Raw genomic sequence first — 17305 nt, 5'->3', positions numbered from 1 at the left:
TTTTTTCCTTCTGGATGCCTTGTGTTTATTGAGAAAACTCAGTGTTACTCATGTTGCCTGTTTTATTCTCTTTAGTCCTCTCTACAGGTAATTATTTTAAGATGCTGCTGTTAAGTATGACCATTGGGCCCAGATTGACTTGGCTGTATTAAAGGCCATGCTTTTTTTTCATTTTCTTGAGAAGAGGATACTTTCTTTTCTGAGGAAGAGATGGCCCTTCCCAATGCATGGAAACACACGTGATGTGTTTACCATCTTTTAATTGGCAAAAATTTTTTAAAAAGAAAAAACTCAAATACAATACAACCACCATTGTGATTTTAATTTATAAAGCAAGTGTGCTTTCTCAGGTTTATGCCCCCGTGTAACCATCACTCCTTATGGCAACAAAACATAAAACATATGCAGTACGACTCACCAAACCATTCATGGAGGCAGCATTGAACTTGAACTTGCTTAGTTCTCTGTCTTCCGTTGAGCATTTGCCCCAGGGTAGATTCTTTAAGAATCACTGACCAAAGGAAGAAGGCTCTTCCGCACTGCATCTTGTTTTCATGCCAGCCCTCCATTTTGAAACCCTGCAGCATCTTTGTATTTTTTTTCACGTGGCAGCGTTATATCTCTGAGTCCTGTGACCACTTAGTTTTCTGCTCCATTTCTTCTCTGTTTAGACACTGCCATGCCCCGTCCTACATACTAATTACTGACTTTTTGCTTCTGTGCTTGATTCATTGTGTCACATTTTCCCATGTGAAAGTGGACTAGGAACCTTGGCAAGGAGGTTAATGGATTTAAGAGTCACTCTTATTTAACCCTGAAAGTCACAGCAAAATAAGAACCAGTGGCTTGACCCATTTTATGAACCAAGCTGTGGTCAACTTCAGCGGCAGACTAGCAATCAATTTCACTATGATGGAAAGAAACATCTACAGAATTTGAACAGGATTGACGATACACCTTCCCTTTTCCTATCTTTACCTCTCAAACTTTGGCTGAAGCTACTGATTTTTTTTTTTTTTTAACGTCTTTATTGGAGTATAATTGCTCTACAATGGTGTGTTAGTTTCTGCTGTATAACAAAGTGAATCCGCTATATGTATACATATATCCCCATACCCGATCCCTCTTGCGTCTCCCTCCCACCCTCCCTATCCCACCCCTCTAGGTGGTCACAGAGCACCAAGCTGATCTCCCCGTGTGATGCAGCTGAGAAGCTACTGATTTTGTTGTTATTTTACCTTTAATGTGGAAATAACCCCAGAGTGTGGGAGTTAGTACTTTGGGATTTTAGTTGGACTCTGTCACTAATTAGGTTGCATGAACTTTCAGTATTATCAGCTCTGCTTTCTGGCTCTCAATTTCCTCATCTATAAAATAAGACTATTTAGCCAAATGATCTTTAACATCTTATCTGTCTCTAGGAGTCTGTGATTTCAAATAGCTCTAATCATTTATTCAAAAAAACATTTACTTAATCCTATTGTTTTCCATCACTCTACTAAGGACCATAAGATATAAATTTGGAATCTAAACAAGAAGGAAATTTGTGCTTTCTTTCTGAGGACTATCTTACCTTTAACACAAATTTTACAGCACTGTCTTTCCTTTAAGGTTCTCAGGATGGGGACCAGGTCTTAACACTAAGAGAGAGAGGTTGTCGGTAATTAGTCTCCCAGGGAGATTGGGAGGTCCTGCTTACCTTGTTAAAATAAAGGCTTCAATTAGGTTGTATAAAGAGAAAAGGAGAGTGAATTACCCTTATTCAATATAATTACCAAAATCCTTTAGCCATTCATCACTGTGAACTAAGTAATAAATACTGAATATGACTCCTTATTCGTAAAAGTTACCTCTTCCAATTCTCTGGCAATAGCTAGTCTGAAACAGTATATTCCATTATGGTTGACTAGGTAAAGTTTCTCCTGACCTCTTGCAGGCTTCCGGTTAACCTCCTTTTTCTGGAGAACATGGACACATTTCCCTGAAAGCAGTCATTACAAATATATTAGAAGTAGTATAGAAACAATAAGCAAGAAGCCTCAGATTGTCATTGAAACTTGCTTTGGCTCTTTTCTTGGAACACCAAAATGGGAAAGAGGAAAGAAAAGAGAGAACCTTCCAATTGTTGCAGTGAGTCAATATTTTTTCTTAGAGTGCAGCAGGTATCTTTTAGACCTTTGGAATCAGCTCAGACTAGAAAAATTCCCCCGTTTCTGTTTCACCCTGATTCTTCTCCCTGAAGACAGTTTGTGTCACAACATCTTGGCATAGAGACTAATCTACAGCAAGAATCATCGTGAGTCTGTGGTCTTATTTATTGTTACTATTTTTAAACCAACCATTTATGTTGTTTGCAATCAGTTCTGTTTCAAAACAGCCACTGCCACCAGACATATTTTGGAAACCTTTGACGTCAGTGGAAATGTGTATCATAAGAAGAGCCTGGTGCAGCCCTGGTCAGCTGAAGGACAGGACATGGGGTCTTGGGAGTCTTTGCACAATCCCTGCCCTGGAGTTGAGATTTCTCAACAACTGTACCTTCGACATCCCTGCAACCACGTTAAACCAGTTCCTACTTAATTACCCATAAACAGCTTAACTCTCAACTGCCATGTCAGACTGAAGAGACGTATCTATACAGTGCAGTTAATTTTATTCCATATTGATGACGCACTGTACTTAGGAATCATCATTTATCTTCAGAGGCGGTATATAACTATTAATTTACCAGAGTCCCACAACAGCCCTGAGAATTAGAAACACATTCGTATACCCATCTTTCAGATGGTTAGATTAAGACTAGATAAGTTATGAGAAAAAAAGCCTGGCCACTTCAGAGGGAAAGTCAGGCTTGGAGCCCATTTGATATAGAGTTGTTTCAAGTCTCAGAGTGGCAGTCAATGCTACATTTGTTTGTTCACGAAGGAGAATGACACTCACACATACAGCCTTCAATCATATTGCTCTTTTTTTTTTTTTTTTTTAATTTTTTTGGCTGCACGGCTTGTGGGATCTTAATTCCCCGACCAGGGATCAAACATGTGCCCCCTGCGGAGGAAGCATGGACTCCTAAACACTGAACCGCCAGGGAATTCCCTGTCATATTGCTCTTTTAAAAGATTTTTGCTGGCTTGATTTGCTTTTGGCTTTCTTTGCCAAAGAGGCCCATCTTGCTTCTTGTAGCTGCAGAGAAGAATATAAGCTCCAAGAGATTCCAGAGGCTAGTTTCAATTCTTGATGTGATAGTATGTTTTGTTTTGTTTTTTTCTTTCTCCAGGTCCACCATCTGCTCCTCTAAACTTGATTTCAAATGTCAACGAGACTTCAGTGAACTTGGAATGGAGCAGTCCTCAGAACACGGGTGGCCGCCAGGATATTTCCTACAATGTCGTGTGCAAGAAATGTGGAACGGGTGACTCCAGCAAGTGCCGACCCTGCGGAAGTGGGGTCCACTACACCCCGCAGCAGAACGGACTGAAGTCCACCAAGGTCTCCATCATTGACCTCCTGGCTCATACCAACTACACGTTTGAAATCTGGGCAGTGAATGGCGTGTCCAAGTATAACCCTAGCCCAGACCAATCTGTGTCCGTCACTGTGACCACCAACCAAGCAGGTAGGGATTGGATCCACTTTATCGTTTATCTAAACATTTATGGAGAAAGAGCTTGTGTCAATGTCCATGAAGGATGCTAAAGTTCTCCAGTTGAAGAAGAACTACAGGGATCTAATCATAAACCTGTGAGCTGCATTATAATACAAAAGATACTTAGAAGGCTGTTTATTCATTCAGCAGATATTTTTTTGGATACCAACTGCGTAACATGCATTGTACTAGGTGGTGGAGATTAAATGAAGGCTAAGACAGTGTCTGGTTGAAAACAGATGACATTGAGTTGGGTCACTCCATGCTAGACTTCTCTTGTAAGGGATGCGTCTTGGCCATTTTAATCACAAGGTCATGGTCAGATATCAGCGCATTTACATATTATTTAGGAATATAAAATTGATTTTTACCAACACAGAGTGCTATATTGGCATTTGCTGTATTTTCCAACAACAGCATTAGTGGATGTAGTTTTGATCTTGTTTTTTTATTTTAAAAATTAAAAAATAATTGACACGGGTCTTTATTGGAATCACCAGGTGGTAAGCCTGTGAACAATGAATGGTTTAATGGGTAACTTGCTCTGTGTGGTTAACAAAATGTTCCTTCAAACACATCCTACTTTTGTAGCCACTTTCATAGTTAAATTCACACTTGACAGGTGGAGAAGGTGAGTTAATTTACCTTGTTTCCTGCATCACTTTCCTCTTCTAATTCAGATGACAGGAAAGCATTTTCTGTTCATGGAGACTTTCTGCTGAGGTAATTGCAGAACTGTTATCCAATCTTGAATATCAGATATTCCAAAGTGTGAATTAGAATCTAGATTTCTAGGCTCTGCTCCTGACCCACTTACTCCCATTCTTCCCCCAAAGAAGCTTCCACACTTTCTCATGATAATTTTCCATTCTGGATTTCTACCACATGTTTCACGTTGCCACCTCCATGTTATTTATTTCTGGGGATTTAAAGGGGAGGAGGAAAAAAGGACTGTGCTTTATCCTTTTGTGAAGCTCTTAATTAAGAACAACCCACTTCATCAGAAAAGAATCATAAATTACCAACAATCCTATTGCCTCTTACTGCACTTCCTCCTTAGCTGAATGTTTCAGTAAGTGCACTCAATAGTTAAGTAAAATATATCTGTACTAATTGACTCCATAGTGAGAAGTATTCCAGTATCCCAATCCAAAGTCATTCTTTTTCCACTTTTCCCTGAACTCTCTAGAATAAATAAATTAAAAGTTAAGACTGAGGGAAGATTTTGAATTGGTGCTAGACTGGCAGATCTTCCCGGAAGGTAGTTTCAGTTACACAGATGTGACCAGTCTTTAAAAATATGTGGTGTGAACAGATCCTCTGGTTATGTTTTTGCCTTTTATTTCTGCACTTCTAGGATGTGAACACTGTTGTGGTCATCGCTTTTATTCCTCTACAAAGGCTAGTATGATTTAGGAGGTTTTTGGGGTTTTTTTAAATTATTTTTTTATCAATTTATTTAATTAATTAATTTATTTATTTTTGGCTGCTTTGGGTCTTCGTTGCTGCGCGTGGGCTTCTCATTGCGGTTGCTTCCCTTGTTGTGGAGCACGGGCTCTAGGCGCACGGGCTTCAGTAGTTGTGGCACGCGGGCTCAGCAGTTGTGGCTCATGGCTGTAGAGCACAGGCTCAGTAGTTGTGGCGCACGGGCTTAGTTGCTCGGCGGCATGTGGGATCTTCCTGGACCAGGGCTCGAACCTGTGTCCCCTGTATTGGCAGGCGGATTCTTAACCACTGCACCACCAGGGAAGCCCAATTTAGGAGGTTTTGATAGCATCACAAGGACTCTGTGAATGCCAGCTTTTTATTAGTTGTCTTTTGGAAGAAGGCAATGGAAATATTGCGCATAGATCCTGGGAAACCTAGGATGTTGAGTGTCTCTGAGTTACAGGGAGCCAAGAAGGTGCAGAGTGGTCTTTGCACCCCTAGAGAATCTGGTTTATGATTCAATCAATATTCTTATGTTCAGCCCCCCTGTATTCTTCCGGCTATCCTCCAGTACATCACTACTTTGTGTTCTTAATGGAATTAAAACTAAGAATGGACCTTTGAAGCCTCAGCTGTACAAGGTGAAGTCATTCTCTTTGGCGGAGGGTAGCCTCTGGGAGATGTGCTGAGGACAGGCTTGGCTCCCACAGATTTTGTGGGGAGACTTCTCTGACTCTGTATATTTAAAGATTCAAGCCAAGGGATTATGTCAACCCCTACCAAGCCAGAAGGCACAAAGAATACAAGGAAGACAGGCCAAAAATCCTCCAGGAGAAGAAAATGTGCAAAAACATTACGCCTGGGAAGGAAACAAAGTCAAAGTTTTATTAAAAAAGTAGGTGTAATTCTTCTAGATCTAGGGAAATGGTGGACAGGGAATTCCTCTGACACAATTAGGTTTTCTCTGACATGGCGAGCAGTCCTGCCAGGAGGTTTGCTGAATAGGACAAAATTCCAGCTCCTTATTTTAATTTTCGTAAAGGGTAATGCTGGGAAGCTGTTCAAAATTAAAAATAAATCTTTCAATAAGGAGACCTCCTATGTGGCCAGCCAGAAAGCTCCTGCTTAGCAGAGAGTCGTATGTGTGCACAGTGCCGCCTCATTATCCCACAGTGATTTGGAGTTCACTAATTCAAAATCATCGGGATGGTTTATCTTTGACTAACAAACCTTTTCTTCATAGTAGTGCAGATTAATAATGTAGGCCCAAATTCTGGATGAATGTAGCAACCATAAACTCTATCAAAGCTCCCCTATGCATATTTACGTACACACAATTATATTCTAATTGCTGTTGTTCTGATCATTTCATTAAATTAAATTCCTTAGGGACCTCTATAGGCAATGATGTCTCACTCTATAAAGAATACATAGAATAAATGAATGTTAGCTTTAACCACCTAGAGGCCACCAAGTTTCATGGCTCTGCATTTTTGCTCTGTTTTCACAGAGTTCTTTCTCTCACCGGTGGTAACATATTTCAAAACAAACACAAAACCTAGAATTCCTGGTTTTATCATCACCACCTCTGAGACCATCACAGTTGAACAGCACCGTGAAGGTGAAACTCACCTAAGCTCGTATCAGAGCCAGCACTTGAACTTGGGGAGAATCCTGCTCCCAAAAGGAGAAAGTTGCTTTCTTTTAAAATTATTAGGTACTTAATAGCATTCCTGTAGTCAGCTTGGCATCTCCCCATTTGTGAGACCAGACCCTGAGTATCTGAGCCTGGAGATGGGGGTCTAACTGGGCTTTGATCATGTAGTTGTGGGATGTGGTGTGAATGGGCCAGTGTTCTCACGTGGTTATTTAAACCATTCTAACCCCAGTCTTACAGTTGGTGTCTTAAGGGGCTAATAACACACTTTTCCTCCCCTCCTGAGTTCAAACCCAACTGACACAGAAGACAAGACAAAGGGAACTCAGAGTGCCAGCTTTATTGCCGAACAGCTGATGAAAGGATGTGAGCTTTGTATCTATAGCCAAAAGGGCTGGCTCTGGTGACACAGCCCCAGTGTCACCCAGGGACAGTGTAACCCAGCTGGCTGACTGCAGGCTCCTTGCCAGGACAGAGCCTGCTCTGCTCAGGTCACCCTAATGTCGGATGCTTTGTGCAAGGAGGCAGGTCCGAGGGAGCAGCGAGAGTTGAGCTGAGGACATAGGACTTCTCCCAGATCCTCTTCCTAAGCCCCCACCCAACCCCCAGGCCAAGAGCATGAAGTAGAGGTGAGGAGAAGGCGAGGATGGGGAGGCTTCAGCGGAAGTAGCCCCAGAGGAAAACATCAGACAAGGAAAATGGATGTTCTCCCTACACTTACTTTCCTCCATTGCAGTCCAAACGGAACAAAATGAGAATCCCTTGAAAACTCTTTTTCCTTCCTCCATCTTCCATCTTTTGTTTTGGAAGAGATGGTTTTTGTTCCGTCTTTTGTTTAGGAAGAGATGGTTTTGATGCTTATGAAAAATGAATAAGCAGACCGCTGGGTGATTTGTTTTCTAGATGACTTTCCTTCAGTTTACTTTTACTTAAGTGGACCATCTCAGGGAAATGAATGCAGGATGTGTCTCTAGGAGAGAGAAATGCTGTATAAATGAAACAAGGTTTTCCTGACCAAGCAACAAAACTGTGACTGTTTCTGCTAAAAATGCTGTGATGGCAGCTGGCAGTAGACCTTAACATCACCGAACCAGTTTTCACTCTGCACCCCCTAAACCTCCCCCAACACCTGTCTCCCAGCTCTGGGGCTGGACCATACTCTAGGTTCTTTTGTTTGTTTTAAATCGTGATGAACCCCTATGGCTGATATTCTCTACTTAGCCCAAGTTGCACCCAGGACAACTATAACATTTTGACTTTTACTTTGCATATGATGCTGTTCTAGATACTTTACAATGAAATACATCTGATAATCTCTCTTTAGCACGGATGTCATGTCCTAGTGACAAAACGTCTTTAACATGCTGGGTTTGGACAAGTTCAGATATTCAGTGGGTTACATAATTATTTGAACCTAGCTAATCTCTAAGATCTTTTCTAATTTTAAAATTCTGTGATTCCAGGAATATAGCCATGAGCAATGAAGCACAGGCTTGAAGTAGGGCTTCATTTCCATACGTTGTTCAGAAACTGGCTCTTAAGGCAATTCCAAGAGTGGGAAAACCTTCCAAAAATGCTTCAGCAGCATTATCAGAACGCATCTGAATCCTGCCTCTCCTCCATCCTTCCAAGCTGTACTTCTAGGATAGGTGTTCCACACCCCTCCCCAGACATTTGGCAACGTTGGGAGACGTTTTTGGTTGTCAAAACTAGGAGGAGGGGGAGTGCTATTGCATCTACTGGGTGAAGTCCAGGGAAGCCGCTAAACATCCTAGAACGCACAGGACTGCCCCACGACAAAGAAGTATCTGGTCTGAAAAGTCCATAGTGCCAAGATTGAGAAACTCTGCTCTAGTGCCATGCTTGAAAACCAGATTTTATGACTTCATAGCAATGCCCACCTTCTCAGAGTTCCATCCCCGACCTGTCTTTGTTTGGTTCCATCGCTGCATGCTGGGAACACAGGGCTCGCAGCACTATTCTCAGAGGATAGACAGTTATAAAAGGCCCTCTGGGGCCTCTTGTGAAGAATCCTAGTGTCTTTGTCATCAGATGAATTGGTGCTGCTTGTCAGACTGGCCTTGTTCCCTAGGATGGGCCATTAAGAAAACTGCAAGAAAACACCACATTGACGATAAAGTGGCAGGAACCTCATTGTAATGCCACACTGCACAGCACAGATATTCAATACCCCGTCTGTTGATTAACACATTTATTTACAGTGAAAACAATCAGTGAATATTCTTTGTCAAGTAGTGATAAAGTTAATAAAACCAAAATAATGAGAAGAGAAAAGAAAATAACTAAGTACAAGAGGCATTCTGTCTTTTATTACTCAACTGGTAAGTTCCCATTCTCTCTTTCCTGGCTGTCTTTTAATTAGACATTTTATGTTATTTGAGTGGGATAATGGGGAATGGTGGGAATTCTCATCCCCACTGGGTATAATTGCTACCTGTCTTCTAGATGGTAAGAGGACAGCTTCAAGGAGATGTTGGAAGAAAGGGAAACATCTTAGAGCAATTGTGTTAAGCAGTGTGCTCCAGGCATGGTAGAGTGGGGCAGGTTTGGTGGAGTCTGAAGCTTAGACAATTTTTGTGTGATTTCAGGAAAAAAACCTACAAATCTACACATATCAAATGAAGAATCAAGCTTTGGAAAGGGCCCATGCAAGCTTCCTTAGCTTCAGTATATAAAATCCTGCCTCTTAGTTGCGTGGGACTATTGTGTAATTATGCCTAAAAGTGCAAAGAAACAAGAAGAAAGTAGAGATTGCAAGAAGTCCAGTTTGGCTTAATAGGAAAGGTGATGTAGTGCAAGGGTCATACTGGAGTGGTTCTGGCCTATAGCTGGTGGGGAGGGACAGCGCTGGATGGGCCTCCAGTGTGGTTCGAGATCAAATTAACAAGCAGAAAGCACAAGCAGAATGGTAACAGGTTGCTAAACCCAAATGAGATGTGAAGGACCGGGATTTCCTATAAGCTTAAACAGGAAGGAGCAGATCGGGGAAATATCTGTTGATATTTTTGAGGGACAAATATCTGGCTTCTGTTAGTGCTTTAGAGCAGGGGTTGGCAAACCAGAGCCCAAATCCTGATCCCCCGCTTTGAAACCCCCTAAGAATGTTTTTTTTCTATTTCTAAAGGGCTGAAAATCATCAAAAAATAATATTTTGTGAGATTTGGAAATTATATAAAATTCAAATGTCAGTGTCTGTAAGGAAGTTTTATTGGAACAAAAGCCCACTCATCTGTGTGTGTGTGTTGCCTAAGACTGCTTTCCCAGAACCACAGCAGAGTGGAGTTCCTTTGGCAGAGTTGCCTGCACAGCAAACGTATTCACCATCTAGAACTCTCCAGAAAAAGTTTGCCATTCCCTGCTCTGGAGTACTACATCAAAAGAGGACCACATTGCAGCGTGCAACTCTGCATTTGTAAAGCAAAAGCAGCCATAGACAATATGTAAATGGGCGTGGCTGTGTCCCAATAAAACATTATTTACAAAATCAGGCACCGGGCCAGAGCCAATCCTTGAGCTGGGAGGTAACTGGCTTTAGGGTCCATGTTCTTAACTATTACCCACATCACATTAGCCTATTTAATCCTCACAAGTTTATAGTGAAGATCAAATGTGAAATCACATGCCCAGCTTCTAGCAGGTATCCAATTAACATTGCCTTAAAAAAAGTTTAAACTCATTATTTGGAAATCTTACTTCAAATTGTTTCCCCTCTAGTTGGAAAGGACCAACGAGAAGAGGTTGAAATGCTGGTGTCATTTGTCAGAAACTACTCCAGCAAAGGATGGGATGGATTGACATTTAGGTTCATCTCACATTGGAAACAATTTTGATATTTAGCAAGACAGCTTCTTTCTAGAGGTTTTGACTCTATGAACAAGATTTCACAAAAATAATTAGGATTTCAAACACACCTTTACTTTCTTGTACCACAAATCTTTTCCCAATGACACTCAGGTTTGTGTTTTTTTTTTTTAAACATCTTTATTGGAGTATAATTGCTTTACAATGGTGTGTTAGTTTCTGCTTTATAACACTCAGGTTTAAATATAGAATGTGGCACATGCTCCAGGGACTGTTCTGAGGGGGCAGTGTTCCGGTCCTCTTGAAAACATGCATTCTTAGCACTGCTGTATGGTTCCTAGATGCTGGCAGCATTTTTTAAAATAATCATCTGTGCTGCTTTTTAAGGTTGCTCCCTCACTGAGATGATGTCTCGTTTGCCTTTGATCTCAAATAAGTGATGCTTTTTTTTTTCTTACTCCTAAGAAATGTAAAGGAAAAACACATGATGGAACTAGTGAAATCTTTAAGTCAGAAATCTTTCTAAAGACACATTTTAAAATTCTTCAAACAAATTGTAAACAATTCCATTGAGAAATTTTGCTGAAAAGTTGTTTGTACATCCTCAACGGTTGGTATGCAATCGTTAGGACCTCTAAGGTGGAAGCTGGTTGGAGAGTCCTTTCTGTGTCGGGGTCATTATAGGCCTAAACAAGCACACAGTGGGCTTCAGAGAAGGCAGGCTGTGGTTTTCTCATTAACAGCTCTGATCCAGCCATGGGCTCCTGGTTTAATTTCGTAATGCCTAGGAAATATACATTTTAAAAATATGCAGTACAATTTTTTTTTTGTTTAAAGAGAACAGTCTCTTGATTCTAACTTTATACATAAAATAATTTCATGCCTATGGAATATTGTTGCCACCCCGATAATTATTATGCATGCTCACTAATTATGATCATGATGAAGAATAAAATAAACCGGTAGATAGACAACGGTACAGCTTCTTGTGTGTGGCACCAGGGTCCAAGAATTTGTATTCAGGGTGGGTGCCACAAGTCCTGGTGGGGAGAAGAAATAAAAAGCCTTCCAAAAGAACCTACTAAATTATCCAGCTTCAAGGTTGACTGAACAGCACAGACAAATTGTATATCTGTAGAGCCTAGTGGTAATTATTGCATATAAGTAAAAACTGGGTTGCATTTTTAAAGAGGTGAATATTTCACTCTAAGAAAATGAAAGTTTTATTTATACGCCCAGAACTGAGAGCACTATTCTTCCTAATTCTTTTCCCTTTTCTCCTACATAAGTATACACACATGTTCATTTGTGAGAAGGGAAATCAGTTCACCAGCATTCACCCTAAACGCTTGACAGTCTTAATGCTGATTTGCTTTTCATTCCTTAGCATTAGGCTTGTTCCTTCGGACACGACGGTCAACTTTTACACCCTACGGAGAAGCCATCGAGAGATTTGAAAAATAAGTACTCTACCGAGATGAGAAATGAATAGCGCAGGGCTAGCAAAGGTTCTGGATGAGCTTCTGAATTGTCTAGTTGTCACTCCAGCTGGCTGAATGAATGACTGTCTCCTCAGAGGAGCCAGAAGAGACTCTCTAGGGTCCAGTTTGCAACTAAACATCAACAAAAAGATCCAGAGAAACTTCTATCAAAGCTTCACTAACCCCATACTGATGTCTTTAAAGAGTTTTTTTCTTTAAACACGGGGAAAGCCAAGAGCCGTGCTGCAGGACTAATCCTGCATTGAGAGATCTTAAATCTGCAGAGACTAATGAAAACACCTGTCCCTGTCATCGTGCTGTACAGAGCCTTCTCTGAAACTCAGGGTCCGTGTGCTGTCTTCATGCAGGTATACAAGAAGAGAGCATTTTCTGTGTTGCCTTCAGGTAAAGACTCGTGAGGATTTCTTTTAGGTTTTACACTTTAAATCTGTCAAGATAGGCGTACCTTATGTAGCTATTTCTATGAGTATTAAAAATCTTTTTTTAAGGGATCGTCCCCCTCTGTCTACCTTTCACCCCCAACACACACGCAGGCAGGCAGGCACACACACGCATGCACACACACACACACACACACACAAATGTTTTCCTCCTTAGCTTGTGCCAGAAGAATGGAAAAGTTTCCGTTGGTTGCCCCAAAACTGCAGTAACAGAAACAGAGAGATGGTGCCACACATCACTTGCCTCGTGAACACCGTGGCTTTCGTTGGGAAAGGTCACTAATGATTTTGGTCGCATATGTGAAGGTTGGTACCCCAGAGTGCTGGAATCTAGCTGAACAGTCAGTCGAATGGCTGCCAATATAGACCCATAGCTGAAGAAACAGCTCTGACATTAAGTTCCTTCTTTCCCTATTCTGATAGATTGGTCAGCCCACCCTCTAGGAGCTCTTCTGTGGCTCTCCTGTGCTTTATATGCTTTATGACAAAGCACAAGAGCTACTCTCTAAAACATAATCTATCTAAAATATCTTATGGGGAAAATGGTAGGGATTTGCCACCCTTCTTGGAAGGGAAGGGGAGAGGAAGAACAAGAGGAAGGGTGGGCTACTCCTTTTTGCCTGGCATCTTCTAAATGATAATCTATGTACATGAATTTCTCAGGCATTTTGGTCAAAAAAGCCTCTTTGATGAAGGCTGGGGGGTAGCTGATTTTAAAAGTTTCTTATCTAGGAACCTTTTGTCGGTGGTGTGTGCATACAAACACAACTTCAATGTGTAGCTTCAGCTTCACAGCGGGTGCTAAATAGCGACCTGCCTCCAGCAGGTTTGCTGTATGTAACAGGCTTGGATAAGATCCATCCATTGGAACAAGCACTGAAAGGGGCAAGCTCACAATGGCTCCCTGGAGAGTTGGTGTTGTCTAGGTACGGTACTGCAAGCAATAAGTCTGCCTCCTGAATCCCACCCACCCCCCGTTTTTTTTTAACATAATAAGTGTGTATTTTGAGCATAATAGCGTGAAGGTGGATGAGAGCACAGCTTCTTCCATGTCCCTTTATCAAAGCCAGGGCAAACGTATAAACAGGCCAGGAATTTTGAATATGCAACTAGCTGAAAGCTTAATCAAGTGTTCCTTCCACTCTCCCAAGATAATCAAGGACTTTTTTTTTTTTTTATATGAAAGTTGCAGGTTATCCTAAGCGTTGCTGGCAGAGCCCTTACTTGCATTGAAACCCACTGAATTCGATCCCGATTCTACAGGGCTTCAGGAGAGCAAGGTTTTAGGAAACTTTCTAGGAGGATGCTTTTGGAGGCTTGGGAGTTCTTGTTGCTAACATCAGCAGTCCCCAACCTTTTTTGGCACCAGGGACCGGTTTCGTGGAAGACAATTTTTCCACAGGGGATGGGGGGGGGGGATGGTTCAGGAGGTAATGCGAGCGATGGGAAGCAGCAGATGAAGCTTCGCTTGCTAGCCCGCCGCCCACCTCCTGCTGTGTGGCCCGGTTCCTAACAGGCCGCGGACCTATAGTGGGGACCAGACCCTGGGGTTCGGGGACCCCCAGGCTAACATCATCTCATTTTCCCCATTTAAAATAGGGGTAGGATTGCCATTACAGTATGTAATCAGGACCCTTCTTGCTTTGTTTTCTGTTGGAAGCAAGAAGTACAAATACAGCAGAATCTTGCCGTACGAACATTGAGTGTCTATAACCAGAACAGTGGTCATAGATTTTAAAAAGCGTAAGTTATGTTCACAGCCCTCCTTGTATACATCAATGCTGATTAGTCAGCTCATTAAGGTGTGGCTCTAAGAGGCTGGTAATATATTTAAGAAATCTTGATATAATGTAAAAGTGTATTGTTTGGGGAGGTTAATAGATGGGAAGCATCTCACTGTTAACTCTTCAAGGGTATAACCTGAACTGTATGAGTTCTTTGGATGATGGCTTTCACTCTTTCTCTTTTCTTCCTTCCTTCCTATTTTAGAACACACACGAAATAACATTCATAAAACTGCTCATAGCGTAATGGAGCCCTGCTCCAACATCTTTCTTAGAGACCACGCTGTGGGACTATTTCTGGGTGAAATGTTGTTCTAATGAGGTCCTTCCGATATTTACAGATTGATTCCTGGTTGGAGCTAGTAATACTGAATTTTACACTTCAGCAAGTTGTGTTAGAAAGGCCCCAGTGAGATGCTGTGAACCTCCTAGTTTAAAAAATAATCAGGTCCTAAAACAGTTATAACTTTCCTAATACATTCTTTGTTATTCTTTATGACTACAAAAGTCATCTTGGATTCTCAAGCACAGACCCAGTTGGAGACATCTATTGGCCTTAATAACATTTTAAAATTTCACATCTCGGTTGTTCTCAGCCTCAGTCTTTTAATGCCTATAGGAGTTTAAACTCTGGCACATACAGTTTAGTTTCTGGCTGATACCCCCAAATTAAAAAAAAATTAATTCTTTGGTTGGCAATTCCCAAGGTTAAAATCCCTTCTCATAAATTATGCTCTTTTTTTTAACCTCTATCATAGCTTTCAAAAGAATTGCCAAAAAGATAGAGTTTCAAATAGGAGGGCTGCAAGAATACCATTTCATTGCTACACTTTTTGAGAGCATAGCGTGTAGTGACCATGTGTATATGAAGCATTTTTAAAACATGCTGGTTGTAATTTAACCCCAAGGTCTCCGTGTCGCTACTCTCCGCTTACCAGTCACTTCTTTGTGCTTGTCTATATAGCCAGCAAGAAACTGAACGAGAAAGGTTTGGCTACAAATAAAACGAAGGCTTCCTTAGATAGTACTAAACCCCAGTTCCTCAGCATGCTATGGGTCGTGGATATTGTCCCCTGAGTACGTTTCTCTGTGTTCAGAACTTTCCCAGACTTCCATATAGTGAAACCAAACTGAAAATAAGATGGAGAGGCTCAGTACTTTACCCGATTGGTCTTCTTCCTGTTTCTCTCTCTGTCTCTCTTTCTACTTATAACCTTCTACTTTACCATCCATGGCCATCACTTCTCAGTATTTAGCCATTGTTCTTTTCAGCCAAGCAACATTTGGACTTGGAAAAGTTCCGAGTAGCATACAACACATAGATTTGCAACCAAAATTGTATTGGAATGTTTCCTCTGCCTATCTCATCCTGTCAGTGATCATCTGTAGCCTATAATTTCATGCTCCACTTTATTCTCTGTCCGATATTTTTCATCTCTGTTTTTTTCTCTTTTCTGCCTATGTGTTTCAAAATGCAATAACAGAAAGAAAGATGAGTTACTAAAAAGTAATTTCAAAGATAAAAATAACAATGGCTGGTGAAAATGCTTACCATTTATGGAGCTTATATACTCAATTTAGGGTCGCCATGACTTTTTTTTTTTTTTTTTTGAGCAGCTCATGAGGTCTTTTAAAATAACCATTAGGAAGAATGGGTATTCTGTTCCAACTGTATATGTGATGGGGAATTGGATGGCTCAGGAGATGACTAATGGGACTCTGGACCTTTCTGTCTTTAGGTCATCTTCTTGTGTCTGGACTACATCATAAGTGGTCCAAGGCCTGACCATCTGGCAGCCATTGAGTGGCTATGGTAATGGAATTGGTCTCAGTCCAGGTCTTAGTCGACAGGTGTTCACATCATAAGTGACACTAATTGACTTCCTATCTTTCAACTTGGGAGACAGTGGACTGTCACCGAGACAGTGATGGGCAAGGAGTTATTCATGATATATTCAGGCTCCATTGAAAGCCAAGGAATTCAGTACCTTGAGCTGGCACCAACCTGGCACCTTGCAAATATTGTACTTGTCTCTTACGGGTTCCATTAACCTCAGAAATAAAAAATAGGAATCTAATTTCAATAGATTTACCATAACTCAGAATGGCGAATGCTGTTTTTCTGAGGTTACATGAGCCTCATGTGTTGAGGCTTTTTCTCTTTATTTCGTATTATAGTAATTAGATGCCTCCTATGAAAATTTTATATAAGGATGAAAAAAAGAAATTGGATTCTTGGCCTGTATGATAATATCAGTCAGGCTATCTGCTTTTATTTTGTAATTTTTTTCTTTGTTTGTTCTGGGGTTGATTACCAGGTCACTTATTCACAGCAAATGATACGGATGATACCCTTTGATGGAGAATTTAATAAGACTATCTTCAATGCCCTTGTGAAATGGAAACCAATGTGAAGAAGTAACTTTGAGGCTTTCATTAACATAAATTTCAAAGCACAGAATTCAAGGGGCTTCATCCAACACATACCCTTTTCTGTTGTTCCAGGTATCTGAATCATAATTTATTCATGTCACTGGGGCCATGACCGGAGGGTGACTTGGCCTGACTTGGAGGAGATTATTAGTATTATTAGTATTAGCGTTATTAATATTTTGTTCCTTGAATTTTCCTAGGTTTATCTAAGGGCTTTTTTTTTTTAATTACACAGACAATTTGGATGTCCCTGTAGCAAGTGGCAAAGCCATACTCCTGAATTAGTTATCACACTTAAAAGTCAAGATGACAACAGCCTCAGTGGATCTATTTATTGAAGCAGACAGCCTCTTTTAGCAGAATGATCAATGTCTTACCTCTTTCTGAAAGGCTTTTCAGGCATAGGAAATTGTCAAGCATCTGATAGAGAGTAATGAACAAGGCTTTTTATTGGTCAGTTTCTGAAGTAGGCTTTTAAGCATTTCTGCCTGTAAATGTAGAAACCTGAGTGTGAAAGTAAAAGGCAAGAGGAAAGATTTACTGGGTGCATCTATCATCCTGGCTTTTAGAGTCTTTGTGATTAATACATCTTT

General features: G+C 41.0%; 1 protein-coding gene across 3 annotated transcripts in view; it reads left to right on the top strand.

Moving 5' to 3' along the window:
* Window positions 1-17305, top strand: part of EPHA4 (EPH receptor A4) — a 140541-nt gene that overhangs the window by 76761 nt on the left and 46475 nt on the right. For 2 of the 3 annotated variants that reach the window (XM_061187838.1, XM_061187847.1), the window contains exon 5: window positions 3278-3616. In XM_061187838.1, the coding sequence (XP_061043821.1) occupies window positions 3278-3616 (339 nt within the window). Of the gene's footprint in view, window positions 1-3277; window positions 3617-11940; window positions 12110-17305 lie in introns of those variants that run through there. The other variant, XM_061187856.1, reaches the window with a different exon arrangement.

Source organism: Eubalaena glacialis, chromosome 1 (assembly GCF_028564815.1).
Source record: "Eubalaena glacialis isolate mEubGla1 chromosome 1, mEubGla1.1.hap2.+ XY, whole genome shotgun sequence".
NCBI classification, from domain to species: domain Eukaryota; kingdom Metazoa; phylum Chordata; class Mammalia; order Artiodactyla; family Balaenidae; genus Eubalaena; species Eubalaena glacialis.
The sequence above is the reverse complement of the archived record's forward strand: the minus strand, read 5'-3'. Positions and strand labels throughout refer to the sequence as shown.